Source organism: Panthera onca, chromosome C2 (genome assembly GCF_046562875.1).
Source record: "Panthera onca isolate mPanOnc1 chromosome C2, mPanOnc1 haplotype 2, whole genome shotgun sequence".
Taxonomy (NCBI): domain Eukaryota; kingdom Metazoa; phylum Chordata; class Mammalia; order Carnivora; family Felidae; genus Panthera; species Panthera onca.
Window position 1 is genome coordinate 70,622,056 of NC_138347.1, and position 18,435 is coordinate 70,640,490.

The window sequence follows — 18,435 nt, forward strand, 5'->3', positions numbered from 1 at the left end:
CAGGGGAGGGGGCGGGGGGGGGGGGTACTGAATTAACATACAGAGGATTAAATTATCTCCATTTCCAATCTGGCATATTTCCTAATCCTTAAATAACTTGCTAGGCTTCCATGTGGGCTTCTGAAAACAGGAGGGCAGCTGGGAGTACTTCCCACGCCCACATGAGCCTTTGTGTGAAAATCCCTAAAAATAGAGGTTGTTCTTTTAAAAACAAAAGGGAAGGCAAAACCATGGGAACACTGACAAGAGTCCCAACATCTCCTGCTCCAGTAAAGGCTTTTTTGGTATGGAAAGATACATAGCATAAAGTGTGCCATTTTGATCATTTTTAAATGTACAATTCAGTGGCATTAATTACATTCACTATGCTGTGCAACCATCACTGCTCTTTTTTCATCACCCCAAACAGAAACTCTGCACCCATTAAGCAATAATTCTCCATCTCCCCCTTCCTCAGCCCATGGTCACCTCTAATCTACTTTTTGTCTCTATGAATTTGCTTCTTCAAGGTATTTCACATAAGCAGAATCAGACAATATTTGCCCTTCTGTGTCTGGCTTATTTCAGTTAGCATGTCCTCAAGGTTCATTCATGTTGTAGCGTGTGGTGAAACTTCATTCCCAGCAAAGAAGTTTTTAATTACCCATCTCTGCAAGAGGAAAGACTCCCAGAATAAATTACACATTAGCCGTCTGTAAACAACGGATAGATAGGTGGGCAGGATAACACTGTCGTTTTATTGGAATTGACTGTATATCCGTATACTACATCTACATGGCCAGTAGACTCATTTTTATTATTCAATTTGGGGTCACACATGACACTTTTATTTTTTGCCTTAAAAATAAAAGGTTGGTTTCCTGTTTGCTATCATTTTCTGATGAGCCTCCCTCTAAGTGTCTGTGTGAATTTTGAACAATACACATTCACTTCCATTTCAGCCTGAGCTAAAAACATTAGAAAAGGAAATCCACACTGCTGTTCATAACCACCTTTTTTGTTACTCATTACTTTCTAAATGAGAAGTTCCCTTCAAAGCTTATAAACATCTTCAAACCCAAGAACAAATGTTTGTTTATTTTCCTTATGTTAAAGCAAGAGAAACCTACCCATCTTGCTTAATGTAGATTTATCTTATAACAATGATATATTTTTTTAAAAAACCCACATTTGCTATATTTAAAAACACTACCCTTGTATATCCTTTGAATAGAACAATTCCATTTTTAACATACTACCCTATCTAACCTAGTATAAGGATGTTAACTGCATCATTAATCCGTAATAGTTAAAAAAAATTAGAAGGAAAATATCCATTAACAGAAGATTATTAAATAAGTTATGGTACAGCCATGCTCTGGCAACCAGTATTGGAAAGAATTAGGTGTTTTTATATGTACTAACATGGAACTCTGTTCATCACATAATAAGTAAAAACACCAAGTTGCAGAATAATGTGTAATTATTTTTTATAATGCAATGTATACATATATGTAGTTTGTATGGAAAAACACATCAATCTGTTAATAGTGATTATCTCTAAGGAGTGGGATTGAGATAGTGGGAGAGGAAATCTACTCTGGTGTACAAATTCTGGATTTTTAATGGTTTTTTTTTTTTTTTTTTATGATCAGCACATTACTTTTGGAGTCTAAAAACTAAATAAGAAAATTAGAAGACAATGTGGGGCAGATTGTATTTTCTGAAGATGGTTACACTAACGTATCCCATCTCTTATGGTCTTCTTGCAATATGACATTAATATTCCTTCAAAAAGAGATGGGTCTATGTTCCCTATGCTTGAGCCTGAACAGACCTTTGTGAGTGCCTTAACCAACGGTAGGAATGGAAGAAATGACACTGCTTGACTTCCTAGGATAGAATATAAAAGCAGTAGGCAGTCCATCTGGCTTCCTTGCTCTCAGATCACTTGTGCTTGGAATTCAGCCACCATGTTGTGAGGAAGCCTGGGCCACATGCGGAGGATACAAGTGGGTGTTCCCACCTATAGCCAGCATCGACTGCCAGACATGTGAGATAAGCCTTCAAATGATTCCAGTCCCCAGCTTTAAGTTCTTCCAGCTGAGGCCTCAGACATTATAGTAAGGACAAGCTGTCCTGACTGTGCTGTGTGAATTCTCCACCACAGAAACCACGAGACACAATAAATTGTTGCTGTTTTAAGCCACAAAGTTGTGGGGGTACTTTGTTATTCAGCAATAGATAGTGAATACATAATGCATCCAGCCAAGGTAAAAAAAAAGGGGGGGGGATTTTTATTCATTTCATTGTTTGGACTTACTAATATTGCAGCCCTGTTAAATAAAAAAAGTCATAATATTGTTTTTAAACTCACTTGTTTTCCATTCAGTAACAACTCCAGCTCAAGTTGAAGTTTGTAACATTGAAGTTGTTGTTCTGTGGGCCTTACCCCCACCCACTTAGCCGCTGACGAAAGCTCCTTCACCTCTTTCCCTTCCAGTGATTGTTGCTAAGAATTGCCCTCTGTGTGAAGGCAGAAGAAACCATGTCTTGAGAAATGACCTCATTGGTCATAAAGTCTGAACTCTGAGGAAAGATCAGAGTTTGGAGACATTCAACCAAAACAGAAATGTAAAAACAGGTTGAAAACATTAAATCATGATGTAAATATGTATATATACAAAATTACCTCACAGCCTAGGCGCTGGAACCAGAGTCAGAAGGGTCACAAGAGGTGGGTCAGCTGGTCCTCTCCCTAGGCTGGACTTTACAGTCACCTGGGGGTGGTTTTACCCAGGTCTGGGGTGGAGTCTGGGCATCAGTATTTTCTCTTAATTTTTCAGGTGATTCTAAGATGCAGTCAAGGTTGAAACCCATGGAATTTCTAGCTCAGTAATTTTTGGGGCAGTTTTTGCCTCTCTCTTAAAATACTTAAGGGATAGAATATACCCTATCCACAGTGGTGTCTTACTCCAGTTATAACTTTCAATGACAAAGAGAAGTTGTGAAATATATTACTCAGGGAGCACAAGTAATTTACTATCCATCTCTCTCTTTGTAGCTGGTCATTGTGATACACCTCCCTGGGACATGCCTATTAAAAAAAAAAAATCACAAGACTTCTGTACACATTCAGAAAAGTTTGCTGGCTTTGAGGGTGGAGTTAGGATTTGAACATACATCTGGTTCCAGTATTAGGCTCTCTCCTGTACACAAAACGGCCTCTCTAATCCAGGTGAAGAGATAAGACAGAAAAAGGTTGAGATGTGTTTCCAGAAGTCTCAGAGGCAAGAAGGACATTTGTTTGAAGGGCCGGCAGGCATTACTGGGAGTTGGAAGGGGCGACTCGAGAGCTGCAAACCGGACATAAATACAAACCCCTCACACAGGCTGAGATCTCCTAGTTCCCAGAGAGGTGGGGGCAAGACCCCAGGAAGAAGAGTTTTGCCTTGCCTATCTGGGGTAGGGCTAAGTGGAGAGGGAGGGGCTGCCACTTCCCTGCTGTCAGGTGTCTCCAGCTCCTGTTGAGATCCTGTTTCTCCTCCAGGATCTATACTGTTTGTTGATTCTGGGAGTTTGCCCTCTGACAGGAGGAAGTCATTCTCCCTCTAGCAGCCACGTGGCATCTAGTTTGAGCCAGGACCTATTGGGACCAGAGAACACAGGAGATGCAGAGAGAAGCCTAATGAACCGGGTCCAGTTCATGAATGACAGTGGCAGCCTTAATGGACCGTGACAACAACGCAATTAGCCTTCAGCACTTGCTTAAATACCCAATATGGAAGACCCATGGACAGATGAGAGAAGTCAGACCTGCATTTGGGTCCCAGTTCTTTCTTTCCACCATGCTCTTTGATGTGTCTGAGCCACTTCATTTCTCATTTACAACACGGAGTTAATGATAAAGCCTGCCAAGCCTACGTGACAGAGTTGTTATGAACATTCCAGAATTTTGATGAGGACTGAAATCCAGCTCCGCTGTTGTTTTCCAAATACACCATCTTTCCTCTCATTTTGAAACTCACAGGGGCAGTTTCGTGGTCCCACTGCTGCTATCCACAGGGCCTCAAACTCCCAGGCAGTGCTTCTTCTGTTGCACCCACGAGCACTTTGCACCCTCAGATGTGACTCACAGGGCCTGGCTGCTCTCTTTCAACCATATTCACCAGGTATCTGTTCCTCCCCAAGCACTGAGCCCAACACTGGCACACGATGAGGGACATGATGGCTCTGGACAGGCAGGAAATCAGATTCTCACACTAATCAGATCATGACAAATAGCCATCTATGCTGAAAGCAACTGTATGGAGGGCAAGGAGTCTGTGGTTGGGTGGGGACGTGCAGAGGGGGAGGGTAGTTATGACCTAACGGAGATCAGGATAAGCTCTTCCGTGGAAGTGATGCTGGGGCTGAAATCAGGGTGGGGAGTTAATAGGTAGAGTGTAGAGAAAACAGTCTTTGTGGCAGAAGGGGCATGACCGAGTGTGAGAATCTGAGAGCAATTTGGAAGTGGGAGAGCAGAGGATGAACTCACTGTGGGGAAGGCTGGGGCTGTAGGCAGTGGCGGTCACCAGGGCCAACGCAAGGTGCTTAGTGTTTATTAAATAGCAACTGAGAAGCTTCTGAAGGTTTTTTGCATGGTTGTTACCTGTAGAAAGGACTGGAGGTCATCAAGAGATAATGGGTAGAAACTTGTAGGAGCCCAAGCAAGACTTGAAGGTGGCTTGGCCTGTGATTATGATAAAGGGATGAAGGGTTCAAAGGGATTTGAGAAAGTCACAAGACCTGCCTACCATGAGTTGTCAATCTGATTGATCTGATCATAGAATATTTACTGAGTCACACCCAGCAGTAAGCATGTCCTCACATGTGGACATGGCCTTTGTTTGTTGGCTTCTTCCTTTTATTCCCATGCTACTGAGCAGGGGAAAGTGCTGGGACCGTTTGTTCATTTATGGAATCCTAGCCTCCTGTTCTTCACTTGTCATATATAGAGAAGCTCTCATTTCTCTGCAGCCAGAGAGTAGTAAGGAGCCTAGGGGGAAGTAAATGGCCCTAGAGACATGTAGTCCTGGCCACATCTTCTGGCCCATTTCTACACTAGGGTTTGGGAAACAGGTCTAACACATCAGATGCCATGTTTCTCACTAGCCACTGATGCTCACATGTGTCTCCAGTGGGAATCTTGTTTAGAAGTTTGTGGCTGAGCATAGACATCCAGTATTCTCAGGCTCCTTGATCACAGCATCATCTTAGTACCATAAAAACTCCACCATCAGGGGTGCCTGGGTGGCTCAGTCGGTTAATCATCCGACTTCAGCTCAGGTCATGATCTCGCAGTCCATGAGTTCGAGCCCCGTGTCAGGCTCTGTGCTGACAGCTCAGAGCCTGGAGCCTGTTCCAGATTCTGTGTCTCCCCCTCTCTCTGCCCCTCCCCTGCTCCCACTCTCTCTCAAAAATAAACATTAAAAAAAAAAAAAAAAGGCACCACCATCATTTCTAATACCTTCACTGTTTGTGCCTTTTACCACATTTAAAACTCTTCATTCATTCATTCCTGCTTATGGGTAAGGCACTGTTCTATACTGTGAATAAAACACCACCAAGCATCTTTTCCTGATGAGCAATTAATTTTGAATTTTTCTGAAATATTACTAAAAACACTTAAGGTAAATAAATCTAACTTGCATGAAAGGCCAAACATCACATACCATCAAGCAGCTGTTCCCGTTTGGTGTATACTCAGTATGGCAAACACCATATAGTCACTAAGGAGGAAAACAAAGGAGATAGCAATAACTGGAGAGAAATGGTGAAAAATAAATTTAAGAGAAAAAGGTGAATGAGCAGGCCAGGCCCACCACACAGACCTGTGTCCCTTCCTCCTGCCTGGTGAAGCTGGCTGCAAAATTCCAACCTTACTGTTGGCTTTTTGCCTCATGGGCAGTCAGGTTCTTGTTCCTGATTAACCAATAGCTTGGAATGGAGTAGTTCAATATGTTCTTACTTTTGTAGGATATTTTTGCCTCTTTTTCCCCCCTGCAAGCTTACTGACTTTTAAAAATTCACTGCAATATACATCATTCTCAAAAATGTTGCATCCCTTCCAGGGTCTCTGAAAATGGAATCTCTTCCACCCAACTAGCTTTTCCTTGCCGGTCAATAAAATCCAGACAAACCCACTCATACCTCCCAATTTTTTGAAAGAGGATATTGTCATCAAGTCAGAATTTATCACATGCTCTGCTTTATAAGAAATGAAGCTTCCAACACTTGTCCAATTCTGCTCTAGCTCCCCTTTGTGCCACTTCTAAAATATGAACTAGGAAATGTTTAGTGCTTTATAGTTTACAAATCATCTCAAATGACTTGATATTGACAGCAATTCCGAAAGAACTTTTATTATCTCCTTACAGATAAAACATCAAGGCTCAGGAAGGGTAAGTGACATGAACAATGTTACACAGACAGACCAAGGGAGAACCACCACTTGTCTCTTTGATTCTCTCTTGCTCATTCTGCTTCTTAACCTGCCCATGCAGCTTGTAGAATCTCATGACCCTACACCCCTGCAGTCTCACAATACTCAAGAAGATCACATAAAGGTCATTTAAAGCTGTCCCTTGCAGCACTGGCTATTCCACCTCTGAGCACCACCATCTGCTCTCAGATCGTGAGGGCCAACTCAGCAAACTGCACAGCACAACTTCTCTCAGTGCATGTTGCCAGCGAAGCCGAGAGTGGTTCTGAATGTGTTTGCTCAGTTGTATCCTCTTTCTGCCATTTCATTTTGTGCTCTAGCAATCAGTCTTAACTCTCATTATCAACACGACAACAGTTGTGGGACAGTGCTGGAATTCCCATAAAGAAACAAAGGAAAACTGTTATTCAGGAGGTTTAAGGGCAAATTTCATAGTGGTCCAAACACCTTGAAGGAAACAGTCAAGGAAAAGAGAATGTAAGATAATTAGGGGTTAGTGGAAGTTATTTGACTTAAAGAGCATCATAAACATAATCATAGCTGGGAGTACTGGCTCATGTGTGACTCAAATGATTTAAACTAGTATTAATACCACTCCATGAAGACTGTGGTCGAATGACTAATTAGCACCGGTTCAGTTAGCTCTCCTATTTCCAGGAAAGCATCCTCCAGAATCCATTTCCAACTCCCCACTAAGATATAGGTACCCCTCGGGTTCACGAATCCCTAGAGCACATTCATTTCCCACTCCTGTAACAGGTACATTCCTTCTGAACAAAGGCTAGTCTCATTTCCACAGTCCAGGTTTGAATTTTATCCGTGAGTTTGGTATTTTAATTAGGCAATATTTTTAACGTTATTTCCACTTTATTTGGCCTGTATATATTTTCTATCTTCTGCAACCAATTTATTAAAATTATGTTCTCTAGAAAACTGTCCTAAAGAAATCTACTACTTACCCATTTGATGAGGCCTGAGGTATTTAGCTACACAGCACAGCATCCAATACATCTTATGCTTTAATAATCTAATGTACAGTACCACACCCTGCAACTACCACCACCTCAAAAACCTCTCAGATGCCCAAATAAAGATGTTAATAGACTTAACCATTTATGTGCATCTAGCACAATGCTTGTTCCTTAGCAGGCGATGGATCCTGAATACGAGGCCCCAGCAAGTAAGAATTCAAATCATTAGAAACATAAGTACCATCACAGGTAATAATACATTTCTTTGGCTCCCTTGGCCACCTTAACACAAGCATGAATTTCAGAATCTTACTATGAACGGGAGCAGCTAGGGAAAATTAAGTTATGATTTTAAGAGTTCACCTGAATGCGTAAATATGCAAAAACTCAAAATGTTCTCCATTTTTCCATTCAGGTCCATTTCTAAACTTGGGTTTTTCCAGTAGTTTGAAAATCACTTTGAAAATGGTCATTCTCATTTATAGGATCACATTTCACATCCTAGCTCTTACACATATGCACATCTGCATGGGTGTGTGCATAATGTTTTACTATAAATGTCCTTTTAAAGACATTTGAAAATGACAAGAGGAACTAAAAATTTTACCTTTAGTGCACTTAAACTCTTCTGCTCCATTGACTCTTTAAAAGCCATCAAATGGATATAGTTTATCCTAATACCTTTTCAGGCTGGGGGTGGGAGGGAAAGAGAGACAGGATAGCCAGCAGTCTGCAAAAAAGTAAATTTCTATCCAAACATAATCATAGAAATCTTCATACTCCTTTTGTGCATGACAAATTGTCAAGTAAGACTCTATGATAACATTAACTCAAGTGACTTCAATTTCATTTTTTCTTGTAATCTTCAGAAGGTAGAAGTGTCATGTAGAGTATATATCTCCCCACCCCTCTACCTACCATTTCTAACCATTCAAGAAAAACTGAGATCTAGGAAATGGATTAATAGACTATCAGTGGTATTATTATGTATGGTTACTTAAAGCACCATGCTAATAAAGCCAGGGTCCTAGGATTAATCTCTGCAAAGGCCATTAGTTTATATTGTTCCAAGGACCTGGACTGCACTCCTAACTGCAGACAGCTTTCTTACAATGTGTCACAAGACAGGGGATTGGCAAGGTGGTAAATGGATAAAAACAAAACTGTCTTCACTAATAGGGGGTAAAAACCCACATATGATGGGTTTACAGACTCTTACCCATAAAGAAAAAACAACAACACATAATTTTTAAACCTATGTTAAACATATTTCAAGTCTACAATATTGGACCGTAACATTTGACTCCTAAATTTTAGAACTGCCTATACATTCTACACAAAAGTACAGTAAAGTTCCTGCTGATGGTTACTCAATTTGTACAAAAACTGTGAATTCCATACAGACATCCTTCTCTTTTTAATATTAATCTATGCACCAGTTTTTAAATATTTACCATTAGTTATTTGGTTCAGAATATTGTGAAAAAGTCAGCTAGGAAATTATTCATAAAACTGTATTCTGTATTTTTTTTTATTTTTCAAACAGCAAGTGTCCACATTTAAAATGCAGAATTTGCAAATATAAATTAGTCTAATAATTCAATTAAAAATAAAACAAAACAGCTTCCTTTAGTATCACAATACATAAAATGGTATTATAAACTCCAAGTGGCAAGGTTAACTACATGACAACAATGCCAGAAGCTGTGAAACTCATTAAACCACGTAATGAATAGGTCAGTTTAAAGAACATTTCTATGTTCCATGACTATGCATGAAACAAGCTTTCATGTATTATAAAGGCTCAGCAATTCATTCATGGCATAATACGGGGTCAAGCAAGATTTTATTTTTACAATGACAATTAAAAAATGCATTTAAACAAACAGAAGTCCTCCCAATTGTTTGAAAACAATTCTCTTTGGAGGGTAAAATATATTTTAAAACACACTGACTTACCAAATTTCAATTGTCAGGCTGCTGACTACTGAGCAAAAATTTGTATTTAAAAATATCACAAATATCTTTAACAGTGAAAATTTCAATGTGGTAAGTTTCATTGCAAAGTAATTTTCACCTGAGTAGATTTTGAAATTTAGTGCTCATATATTTGGGGGGAGGTGGGGAAGGAAAGACCCACTTGTCCAAGATACTAAGTTTATAGTGGATTCCTTCACATAGATAGACCAGAGGGTTGAAGAAACATCTGCTGTGACCTTCCCAGGACACATGATGCCCCTTTCTCCTGGAAATTTGTTCTGATATTACGAATTCTCAGTATCCATAATATTTCCACTTAGTTACCCATTCAAGCATAGCAACCCAATTGAGTTTTATACAACAGTGTCTATAATATGTACAGGTTTAATTATGAATAGGAAATAGAAAATAAAAATTTACAGTGATTGAGAAAGGGTCAGAAAATGGGATAGGAAAAGTAATACTGTATAATCAGAATATCCTATTATCCTACCAGTTTTAATGACAGGGTTTTTCCTTTATTAGTTGAAATACAAAGAAGGCATAGGGGATCCCAGGAAAATAACACTATATATCAGAAAATTCAACGTGCTCCACCATAAGGATTTCCATCACACATTTAATTTCTTCTGTACAATTTTTATAAATGTGTTTTTCTTTTCAAAATCGTCAGATTTCCAGATTAAATTCAGCACTACACAGTATGCCCTTGAAGTAAAATGAGGTTACCTGCTTTATTTGGATACCAAGTTCCCTTCCAGACAGCATTAAAATAAAGACAAGACTACACAGATAAAATCCAGTATAATTCAAATCCAACAATGAAAAATTCCCCCCATATTGTTGCAAAATTCATTCTACTGAAATGCTTTGCTACAATAATAAAAAGCATACATTACATATAAAAGATACCAGTGTACTAAAAAGTGACAGAAGTGGACTAGCAAATCCTTCAAAGCACATTATATAAATGACTAGCATTTAAAAACATTTCTCCTATAAAATGTAGGTCATATACATTTATAAATTGGCGGTTTTATTTCTAAAGCAGTGATGTGTGTGTTCAAATAGTTAGCTGTTCTGTACAGTATAATATCTACTCAATTCAAACTACAATAGGTTTGTCTTTCTTTGTATTGAAGTTGAATAAATTCATCTGTTCAGCTGAGAAATCAAGCTTGAAAAATACATATCTAAAAATCAAAGTAGAAAGTTTAGAATTACTGAAATGTAGCTATGAAATATGAAGAGAACTATGTCACAATGGAGCTGAAGTCACCTCAAAACTTATGGGCTTGAATCTAAAACAGAAACAAATATTAAATCCAAAGCAAACCACAAAGTTAGGTAGCAGTACAGAAGCAGGAAAAAAAAAAAACAAACAAAAAAAAAAACCACACCCCCTTCCTTCAGTGTGATGGGCACTAAGTTTTGCGGTCTTCCTCCATCTTGCAGAAGAGTGGTAAGGCCATTCAATGCTTAGTGAAAGTGAGTACAGATGAAGTCAGATTTAGCCTGTCTCCCCTGCAACTTCAATTATGCTGTGTAAACAGTGTTATGTTCCAGTAGGAGGAACAATGGAATTTACTTATAAAAACTGATTAAAGATAATCATTATTAAATGAAATAAGGAGAATAACTCTGAAATGTTTTTAGAACTTTCCTGATGCTACTTGTACAGTTAGCACTGCTATGTATTATTGCTTACGTACAGTACAACATCATATGCCTTCTAACATAAAGCAGTACTGTGATTTGTTTGTACATATTTACAGATTCTTAAAAACAAGCTGTAAAAACATTACATACTTTCAGACAATACAAATTAGCACATTGGTACTCACTTCAAAACAAATGGAATGCATAACATTAATAAACATCATAAAGGAAGACTCACATAAAAGTCCTTGATTGTCAAGACACGTTTATATATAAACTCTAACTGTGCAGAATTAAAGATTCAATCATAGGTACATCCTTATTTGATGAACCGTATTTACAGCATGGTATTGCATAAAAAAATAAAATAATGTTTACAGGGTTTTACTTTTTTATCCATTGGATTAAAGAAAGCAACAAACACAACAAGAAATGTTTGTCTGCTTTAGTTTGTTTCCTACCAACGTTTAAGTGAAAAAAGGAAACACGGTTTTATTTGCAGAATATAGCAAAACAACTGGAAAATTATTTCCCTGAAATAAAGCAATTTGAAACGGAAAAAGTTTAAATTAAATTGCAGTGTCAAAAAGTTTCTCATTGATTATAATAGTGCTTCTTCAAGTAATTATACTGTGAAAAAACAAGTTCTAGTTTAAGATGTTCTATGTCTAAGAAATGCGGTACTACAGTAATGCCTACTTTTAAAGTTTCCCGGCTTTTTTTTTTTTTTAAACAGCCCTTTAAAAACCCAAATTGATAAAATGAAAGAAGTGGCAAAAGATCTAACCTAGCTAGCACTTTGCAAGTTTCTCTCCCCTGTGGTAATGAAAGCCTACCCTGAGCACAAGACCTCTTTTGCCTGTCAGAAAGGGAAAATTACCCGACCACTGACAGTCCTCAGCCAGAGCTAAAAGGATGGATTTGTATGGTATCAAACAGAAAATCTGCAAGTACATCCAAAAGATTTAAGAGCCACTCAAATATTCTGAACCAAATGAATATGTGTACAATAAGAAGTCAAAAAAAAAAAAAAAAAAAAAAAAAAAAAAGCTTTACAAGATGTTCAACAGAGATTACCTCATCTAACCTGATCTGCTTCCAATCTTCAAACAGGAGAGTAGGTCCTAAGTGCAAAAGCATACCTCCCTTACATTGACCAAAAGTTTAATGGTATAAGAGCATGTTTTAATGGAACACTTTGCTAACTGAAATGAAAAACACAAATTGCAGAAGGATTATCTCATATCCTCAATATTCTGATCTACAGCAGCACATAAAGGCTACTTACTTTTTACTATTAATGCCCAGATACAAATTAAGTAACTTTCTAAAGCAAAGTGGGGAAACCCAAACTGTTGAGATGTTTATCCTATGATGATAATACAAGGTAATTCTGGTAGGCATTTAGAATTTCACAGTAAGAGAGCCACAACTACTATACTTAAATGGTACGTCAATAACTTATGTCAAAGTATCAAATGCTTACAATGTGGTAGAAAAGTCTGCCATTATGTATATTTAAAGAAAGGTGCCAAAGACAGGAATGCAACACCTGAAATTTTGCTTGCGTAACTACCATTTTCAAAGGCCTGCCTTCCTTGGCTTACCCTAACTGCTCAATAGTAGAGTCACACTCTAAAAAAACTGTGCTGGTGATATTAAAACAAACAAAAACTGTATACTATACCAGGACTGAACAAGCTGTTGAAGAACAAAATTTTTGACCAGGCTCAAAAAAAGAAAAAGGAAAAAGGAAAAAGGAAAAAGGAAAAAGGAAAGAGAAAGAGAGAAAGAGAGAAAGAGAGAAAGAGAGAGAGAGAGAGAGAGAGAAAGAGAAAGAGAAAGAGAAAGAGAAAGAGAAAGAGAAAGAAAAAGAGAAAGAGGAAAAGAAAAAGAAAAAGAAAAAGAAGCAGAAAAAGAAAAAGAAAAAGAAAAAGAAAAAAGAGAAAGAAATCAACTCAGGAAATAAATGCCTATTATCAAATAACAGTATGAGAAAAATATAAACACCTATATAGCGTGAGCACAGTTCCATTTTTCACATCTCACCTGAATAGAGCCTTCTTGCAATTACATGATGTATAACACAACACACACTATTCTTCAAAGTCAGTAATGGCAGAACTTAAACATCTACCTCAGAGAAGTCTAAAATTCTTGAAAAGTTTGGCAGCAAAGAAAGCTGTCAAATAGGAAAATTAATATTTCAAGCAAAGCTTAATAACCAACGTACAGAGGAAACCACATTAAACATAATTTATATTCATTGTCATAAAACACCAAAATATTCAAAATAAATGTAAAAGATGTTAAGGGTTGATATTTTCTTTGTTCCCTTTATGAGAACAGTCTTGGGATAACATTAAATAAAAGAAACAATAATTTAAATGTGTAACATTCTATACTGAAACAAAGACTGCAGATCTATAGGGCCAATATAAAAGTTAAAGTGGAAATTAGCAACTATAAAGTTTCACCTTCCAAGAATATTAATTTTAGAGTATCACTGGTGCTACATCAGTATGTGCATTGTGACAAACATGGTGGAAATTAAAATAAGCAAAAAAGTTGGAACAAATTAAAGAGGATAATAAAATCAATAGAAGTAATGTTATTTTCCAAAAATTAAAACTGTCCAATGTGTAACTCAAACCATCATTCTTTAGAAAAGTATACATATGTGTATATATAAAAGCACTATTTATGGTACCATGCTGTATTATTTTAAGACAAAGTATATATATATATATATATATATATTAAAAAAAAAAAAACATTCGTGGTATAAGGATAAAGTCTGTAGTTTATTTAGATTTTGAAATGCAACAAAAAGTTTCCGATCACTCATCTAGCTGAAAAAGAAATTGTAGTTACTAGAATTAGTAAACACTTTTGGTTTGTAAAATTGTAATGAGCAGTGTTCATTAAAAAGTAATTCAAGATAAAATAAGCAATTAAAATGCCCATTTCTTTAGTTTCTCTGGATACTGTTTAATTATCCAATCTATCAAGATTCTAGAAAGAGAAGGATTAAACCAGGTTTTACAGTTCCAAAGATATCCAATTTCCTTTTATTGCCAAAAATTAAAACTGTCAATTATGAGATGATTATGACACAACCATATCAAACCTAAAAATCTAATTTTTTTTTTTACTTTGAGAAATCAAAAATACCAAATAGATTCTAAGTGCTCTATGTTAACTGAAGTGTATATGTAAAGTAAAATACAATTAAGCTTTAAAACGTGGAATATACATTTTGTGTAAGCATTATGTTCTTGGGAATGTAATCTACAGAATATCTTTTTACTAAAACTTCAAAACCTTGATACCTGCACATGAAAAATCATAAAAAATATCTAAGTACAACTGTACAAAGAAACTGACACCAATATGCATACTTCCATTGAGAAGTGAATGCTTCAACAGTTACGTATTTTGGTAAAAGTTTTGAAAGTATGCATATTTTAAAAGTAATTAGGCTTTTAAATAGTGGAGTCTTAGACTATCAGATTTTTATTACTTTCTTTTCTCAAAAAAAAAAACATGTCAATATAATGCAAAATGAAAATCAAGGGTATATGGCATATCATTCTTTTTAAACGGTGGTTTCTTGGTTTCTTTTTTTCCTCCTATAGGACACACTAATTTATTTAAGCCATAATCTCTTGACATTTAAACTCTGAAGTTCACTCTGTCTGTAAAGTATACTCAGATTCCCTGCTGAAGTGCAATGACTATGCTGAAAAACTTAGAAACAGTATGAGTAAATTTCACACAATTACTAATCTCCTAAGAATGTACAATGTTATCAATTAGGAAACAATTGTGCGAAAGTCTTTTTTTTTTCCTTTTAAACTCGGTGTAGGTGGAATAGCAAGTTTCTGTTCTAAAACAAGTAATGCATTGCTTCTATAAAGGTGACAACATGTAAGGCAGTTCAAAGAATGCTGACTAACCAAACAAAATGCAGTTATTGGATTATCTTGCTATTCATATCAGCTTAACTTGTTATAACGCATTGCTCTTAAATCTGTACAGCACTCCATTTACACAGAGTAACCCCACTCTTGATTAATCTGTTCTAAAGTGCCAGTATTATTTACACTTTTTTTTAGCCAAAGGTCTGGCCAGTTGTAGCATCAGGTGAAGATGTCATCCCAGCTCTATTATCATTTACATTCACCAAGGGAAATTCTGGAAATTCAGCACTTGTCCCTGGTCCCCGAAGGTTCACCTGTCCATTGGCAGTGCTAAACTGAGTAGCTATTCCAGCTCTTGATCCATGATATGGAGCGCGGAAGGGCTGTTCAAAGGAGCTCATTTGGTAAGCTTGGTGGACAGGCTGAGCCTCAGCTTTTTTCTGAGAAGTCACTTGATCCAAAAAGTCCTGTGTTGATGTGGCAGAAGCATGGTTTGTCTCATCACCTGAAAAGGGAAATGAGTGCTGTGAATCACCAACTATTAGTCCAAAGTGGGACTTATCTGGAGTTGTTCTTAGTGGAGAATTCATTCCTGATCGAAAGCTATTGATGGGCATGGCTGCATAGACTTGCTTGTCTATGGAAGAGAATGCTGGCTGATTTGGAAGGGTCTGGTTATCAGTCACAAAGTTAAGGCTCGGGCTATTCAAATAGGCATCATTTTGGCTAGTTCTGTCCAAAGCCTGCTGCAGAAACTTTGAGTATTCCTGCAACATGTTGGCTTTATCTGATGAGGATGCTTGGGAGCTTGATCCAACATTCTCTGCCTGGGTGACCTCAGGTACTTCTGAAGAATTTATTGATATGCTAGAAGTCACCTCAGTGTCTGCAACACTGAATGATATCTCATGCTGTCCATTAGCTTTATGAGAGTAATGATCCAAGAGAGTCTGCAGTACCTCATCTGGAATAACATTTTTGTCATGGTTACTCTTAATCTCCACATTCAGTGCCTGTGAATCTAATATGGATGCCGTAGTACTTTCATCAATGACACTTGCCACAGCTGCTTGTGTTACAGAAGGCTGAGAAGCTATGGTGCCCACATTCAGCGCATACTCCCTACTATTGTTACTTGCTGCTTGAAGGTATCGTTTCTTCTTCAAAAACTGCATGGCATCATCATAATTAGTACTACTGTGCACAGGTTTACTGGGCCCCTCCTGCAAATTATCGACCTGATCAATATCAGCATTGCCCTCTGAGTCCAGTAAAGCTTGTTTATCCACAAGTTCAAAAGCATACTTTGACACTTTGCTCTCTTCATATGTGGATAAGGGAGAAATTGTTTGATTCTGCTCCAATGGCTGCTTCAGACTTCTCTTACTATTAATTTTTTTGAGAACCAACTTAGGTGGATGTATTTCTCCTGATGCATCTTCTAAATGTGATCCCCCAACTGAAGAATGTGGCATTTCAACAGCATACTCTGCTACCATATACTCATCTTTTACTTTAGTACTTGAAGAATAAAGGGGCAGGTAATCATTTTTGTCTTTCTTCAGGTCAGATTTGTCCAAAGCACTTTCTTTGTCCATCCCAGATGATTTTTTCTCAGTTTTCTGCCTTTTCTTTTTTGGCAGTGAGTTATCTTTTGGTGATGTAGAAAAGCCAGAATCTTCCTCAGATGTCAGAAGGCCACCTTTGATGGCACATCTGTTTAGCTTTTTGTCATGATTTTCATGGCACATACGTTTATGTTTCAATACACGATCTGTTCTGGAAAAATACTGTCAAATTCAGATTTCAGCAGTGAGTTTTTGTTTTAGTTTGTGTTTTTCGTCAAGCAAGAAAAGAAAAGAAAAAAGTAATTAATATAAAAATAGACAGAAGCAGAATAATATAAGCAAATCCAAATGAATTTGTTGAGTCGTTTGCCAATTATAATCTAATCAACAGCAGTTGGGAGGTTCTTCAAACAGTTCTAGTAGTGACATTTTCTAATTTACTAGAATGATTTTATAATTTAATTTAGGATAGAAGAATTTCAATGTCCATCATACCTCAGCAAAATGGTTAAAAAAACAAACATTTTAAACCACCCCTTACCTGTAAACAGTATTCACACTGGTAAGGTTTTTCTCCACTATGAGTTCTCTTATGCCTTTCCATGTGATATTTTTGTATGAATCTCATACCACATTCATCACAGCGAAATGGTTTTTCACCTAGCACATGATATAGAAAGTTTAAAACAAAACAAGTGTTATGACAAAAACTCTACCCCTATATTAAATATATCTTCCAATTTAATTTGTAAAAAATATTTTGCTTTGGGGTGCCTGGGTGGTTCAGTTGGTTAAGCATCCGGCTCTTGATTTCAGCTCAGGTCATAATCTGTTTGTGAGATGGAGCCCTGAGTCAGGCTCTGCACTGACAGCATGGAGCCTGCTTGGGATCCTCTCCTCTCTCTCTGCCCCTCCCCAGCATGCGTGCTTGTGCATACTCTTCCTCTCTCTCTCAAAATAAATAAACAAACATTAAAGAATATTGTGCTTTATAAAAATAAAAGATTGGCATGTGCCATTGGGAAGAAAAGACTGAAAGCAGGCATACTCAATTTCCCTGCCTTTCTATTATGTGTGTACATAACACACTCTCTGGAGAGACAAACAGTACCAGGAACTTACAGCAAGATGGACATGGTTTTAGTAAGAGTGGTTGAAGCTTTTAATCTTTTTTATTCAATCATACAAAATACTATTTTAGAAATTTTTTTGAAAAAAGAAAATGTTACCCATACATAGTCCAACACAATACTTGCATACACCTTTTCAATTCTTCATTTCTTTTCAACAAATATTTGTGGTTAAATGAAATCTGAATCCTAGGAAATAGTCTTAAAAATCTAATTCATTAAAACATAAAAAGTACTTAAATTACAGACTAAATTTCAAAAGGTTTGTTTATAACTGATCACTTTTCTCAACTCAAACCAGAATTTCTCAGGCCCTTTTTTTGGCGGGGAATGAATCAAACCAAGTACTGGTCACCAGACACATAACCCCGGCTTCCACCCCCTCCATTTTATGTTTTAAAGTGTCATAAGGACTTTTTGGCTGTAAGGAACCATTACTATGGAGATCTAAAATAGTTTTTACTGATAAAACCACAGTAAACAGAAGGGTGTGATAATAAGTTACCTTGAATAGTATGTTTTTGGGAAGCAACTGTTTCTATCTTTCATACATTTGACAAAATTTTATGGAATACTTGCTCTCTAACCCATAACCCTGCTGCAGGTGATTAAAAGTGTAAGATTCATTACTTGTCTTCAAAGAGCTTGGGAAAACAAGACGCACACATTAGACAGACAACTAACTAATAAAACTATGTCCAGCTCCAGTTTACTTTTACAACGTTTTATCGCACTACCTTT

The 18,435-nt window shown here is 37.1% G+C and overlaps 1 protein-coding gene across 8 annotated transcripts in view; it reads right to left on the bottom strand.

Annotated features, from left to right (window-relative positions):
* Positions 1–6,756: 6,756 nt before the first annotated feature.
* ZNF148 (zinc finger protein 148) overlaps positions 6,757–18,435 on the bottom strand; it is a 171,453-nt gene continuing 159,774 nt past the window's right edge. For all 8 annotated transcript variants that reach the window (XM_078453076.2, XM_078453075.2, XM_060639728.3 and 5 more), the window contains 2 exons: positions 17,106–17,224; positions 6,757–16,786 (listed from right to left, as the gene is read on the bottom strand). In XM_078453076.2, the coding sequence (XP_078309202.1) occupies positions 15,188–16,786; positions 17,106–17,224 (1,718 nt within the window). In that variant the 3' untranslated portion in view covers positions 6,757–15,187. The remainder of the gene's footprint in view (positions 16,787–17,105; positions 17,225–18,435) is intronic.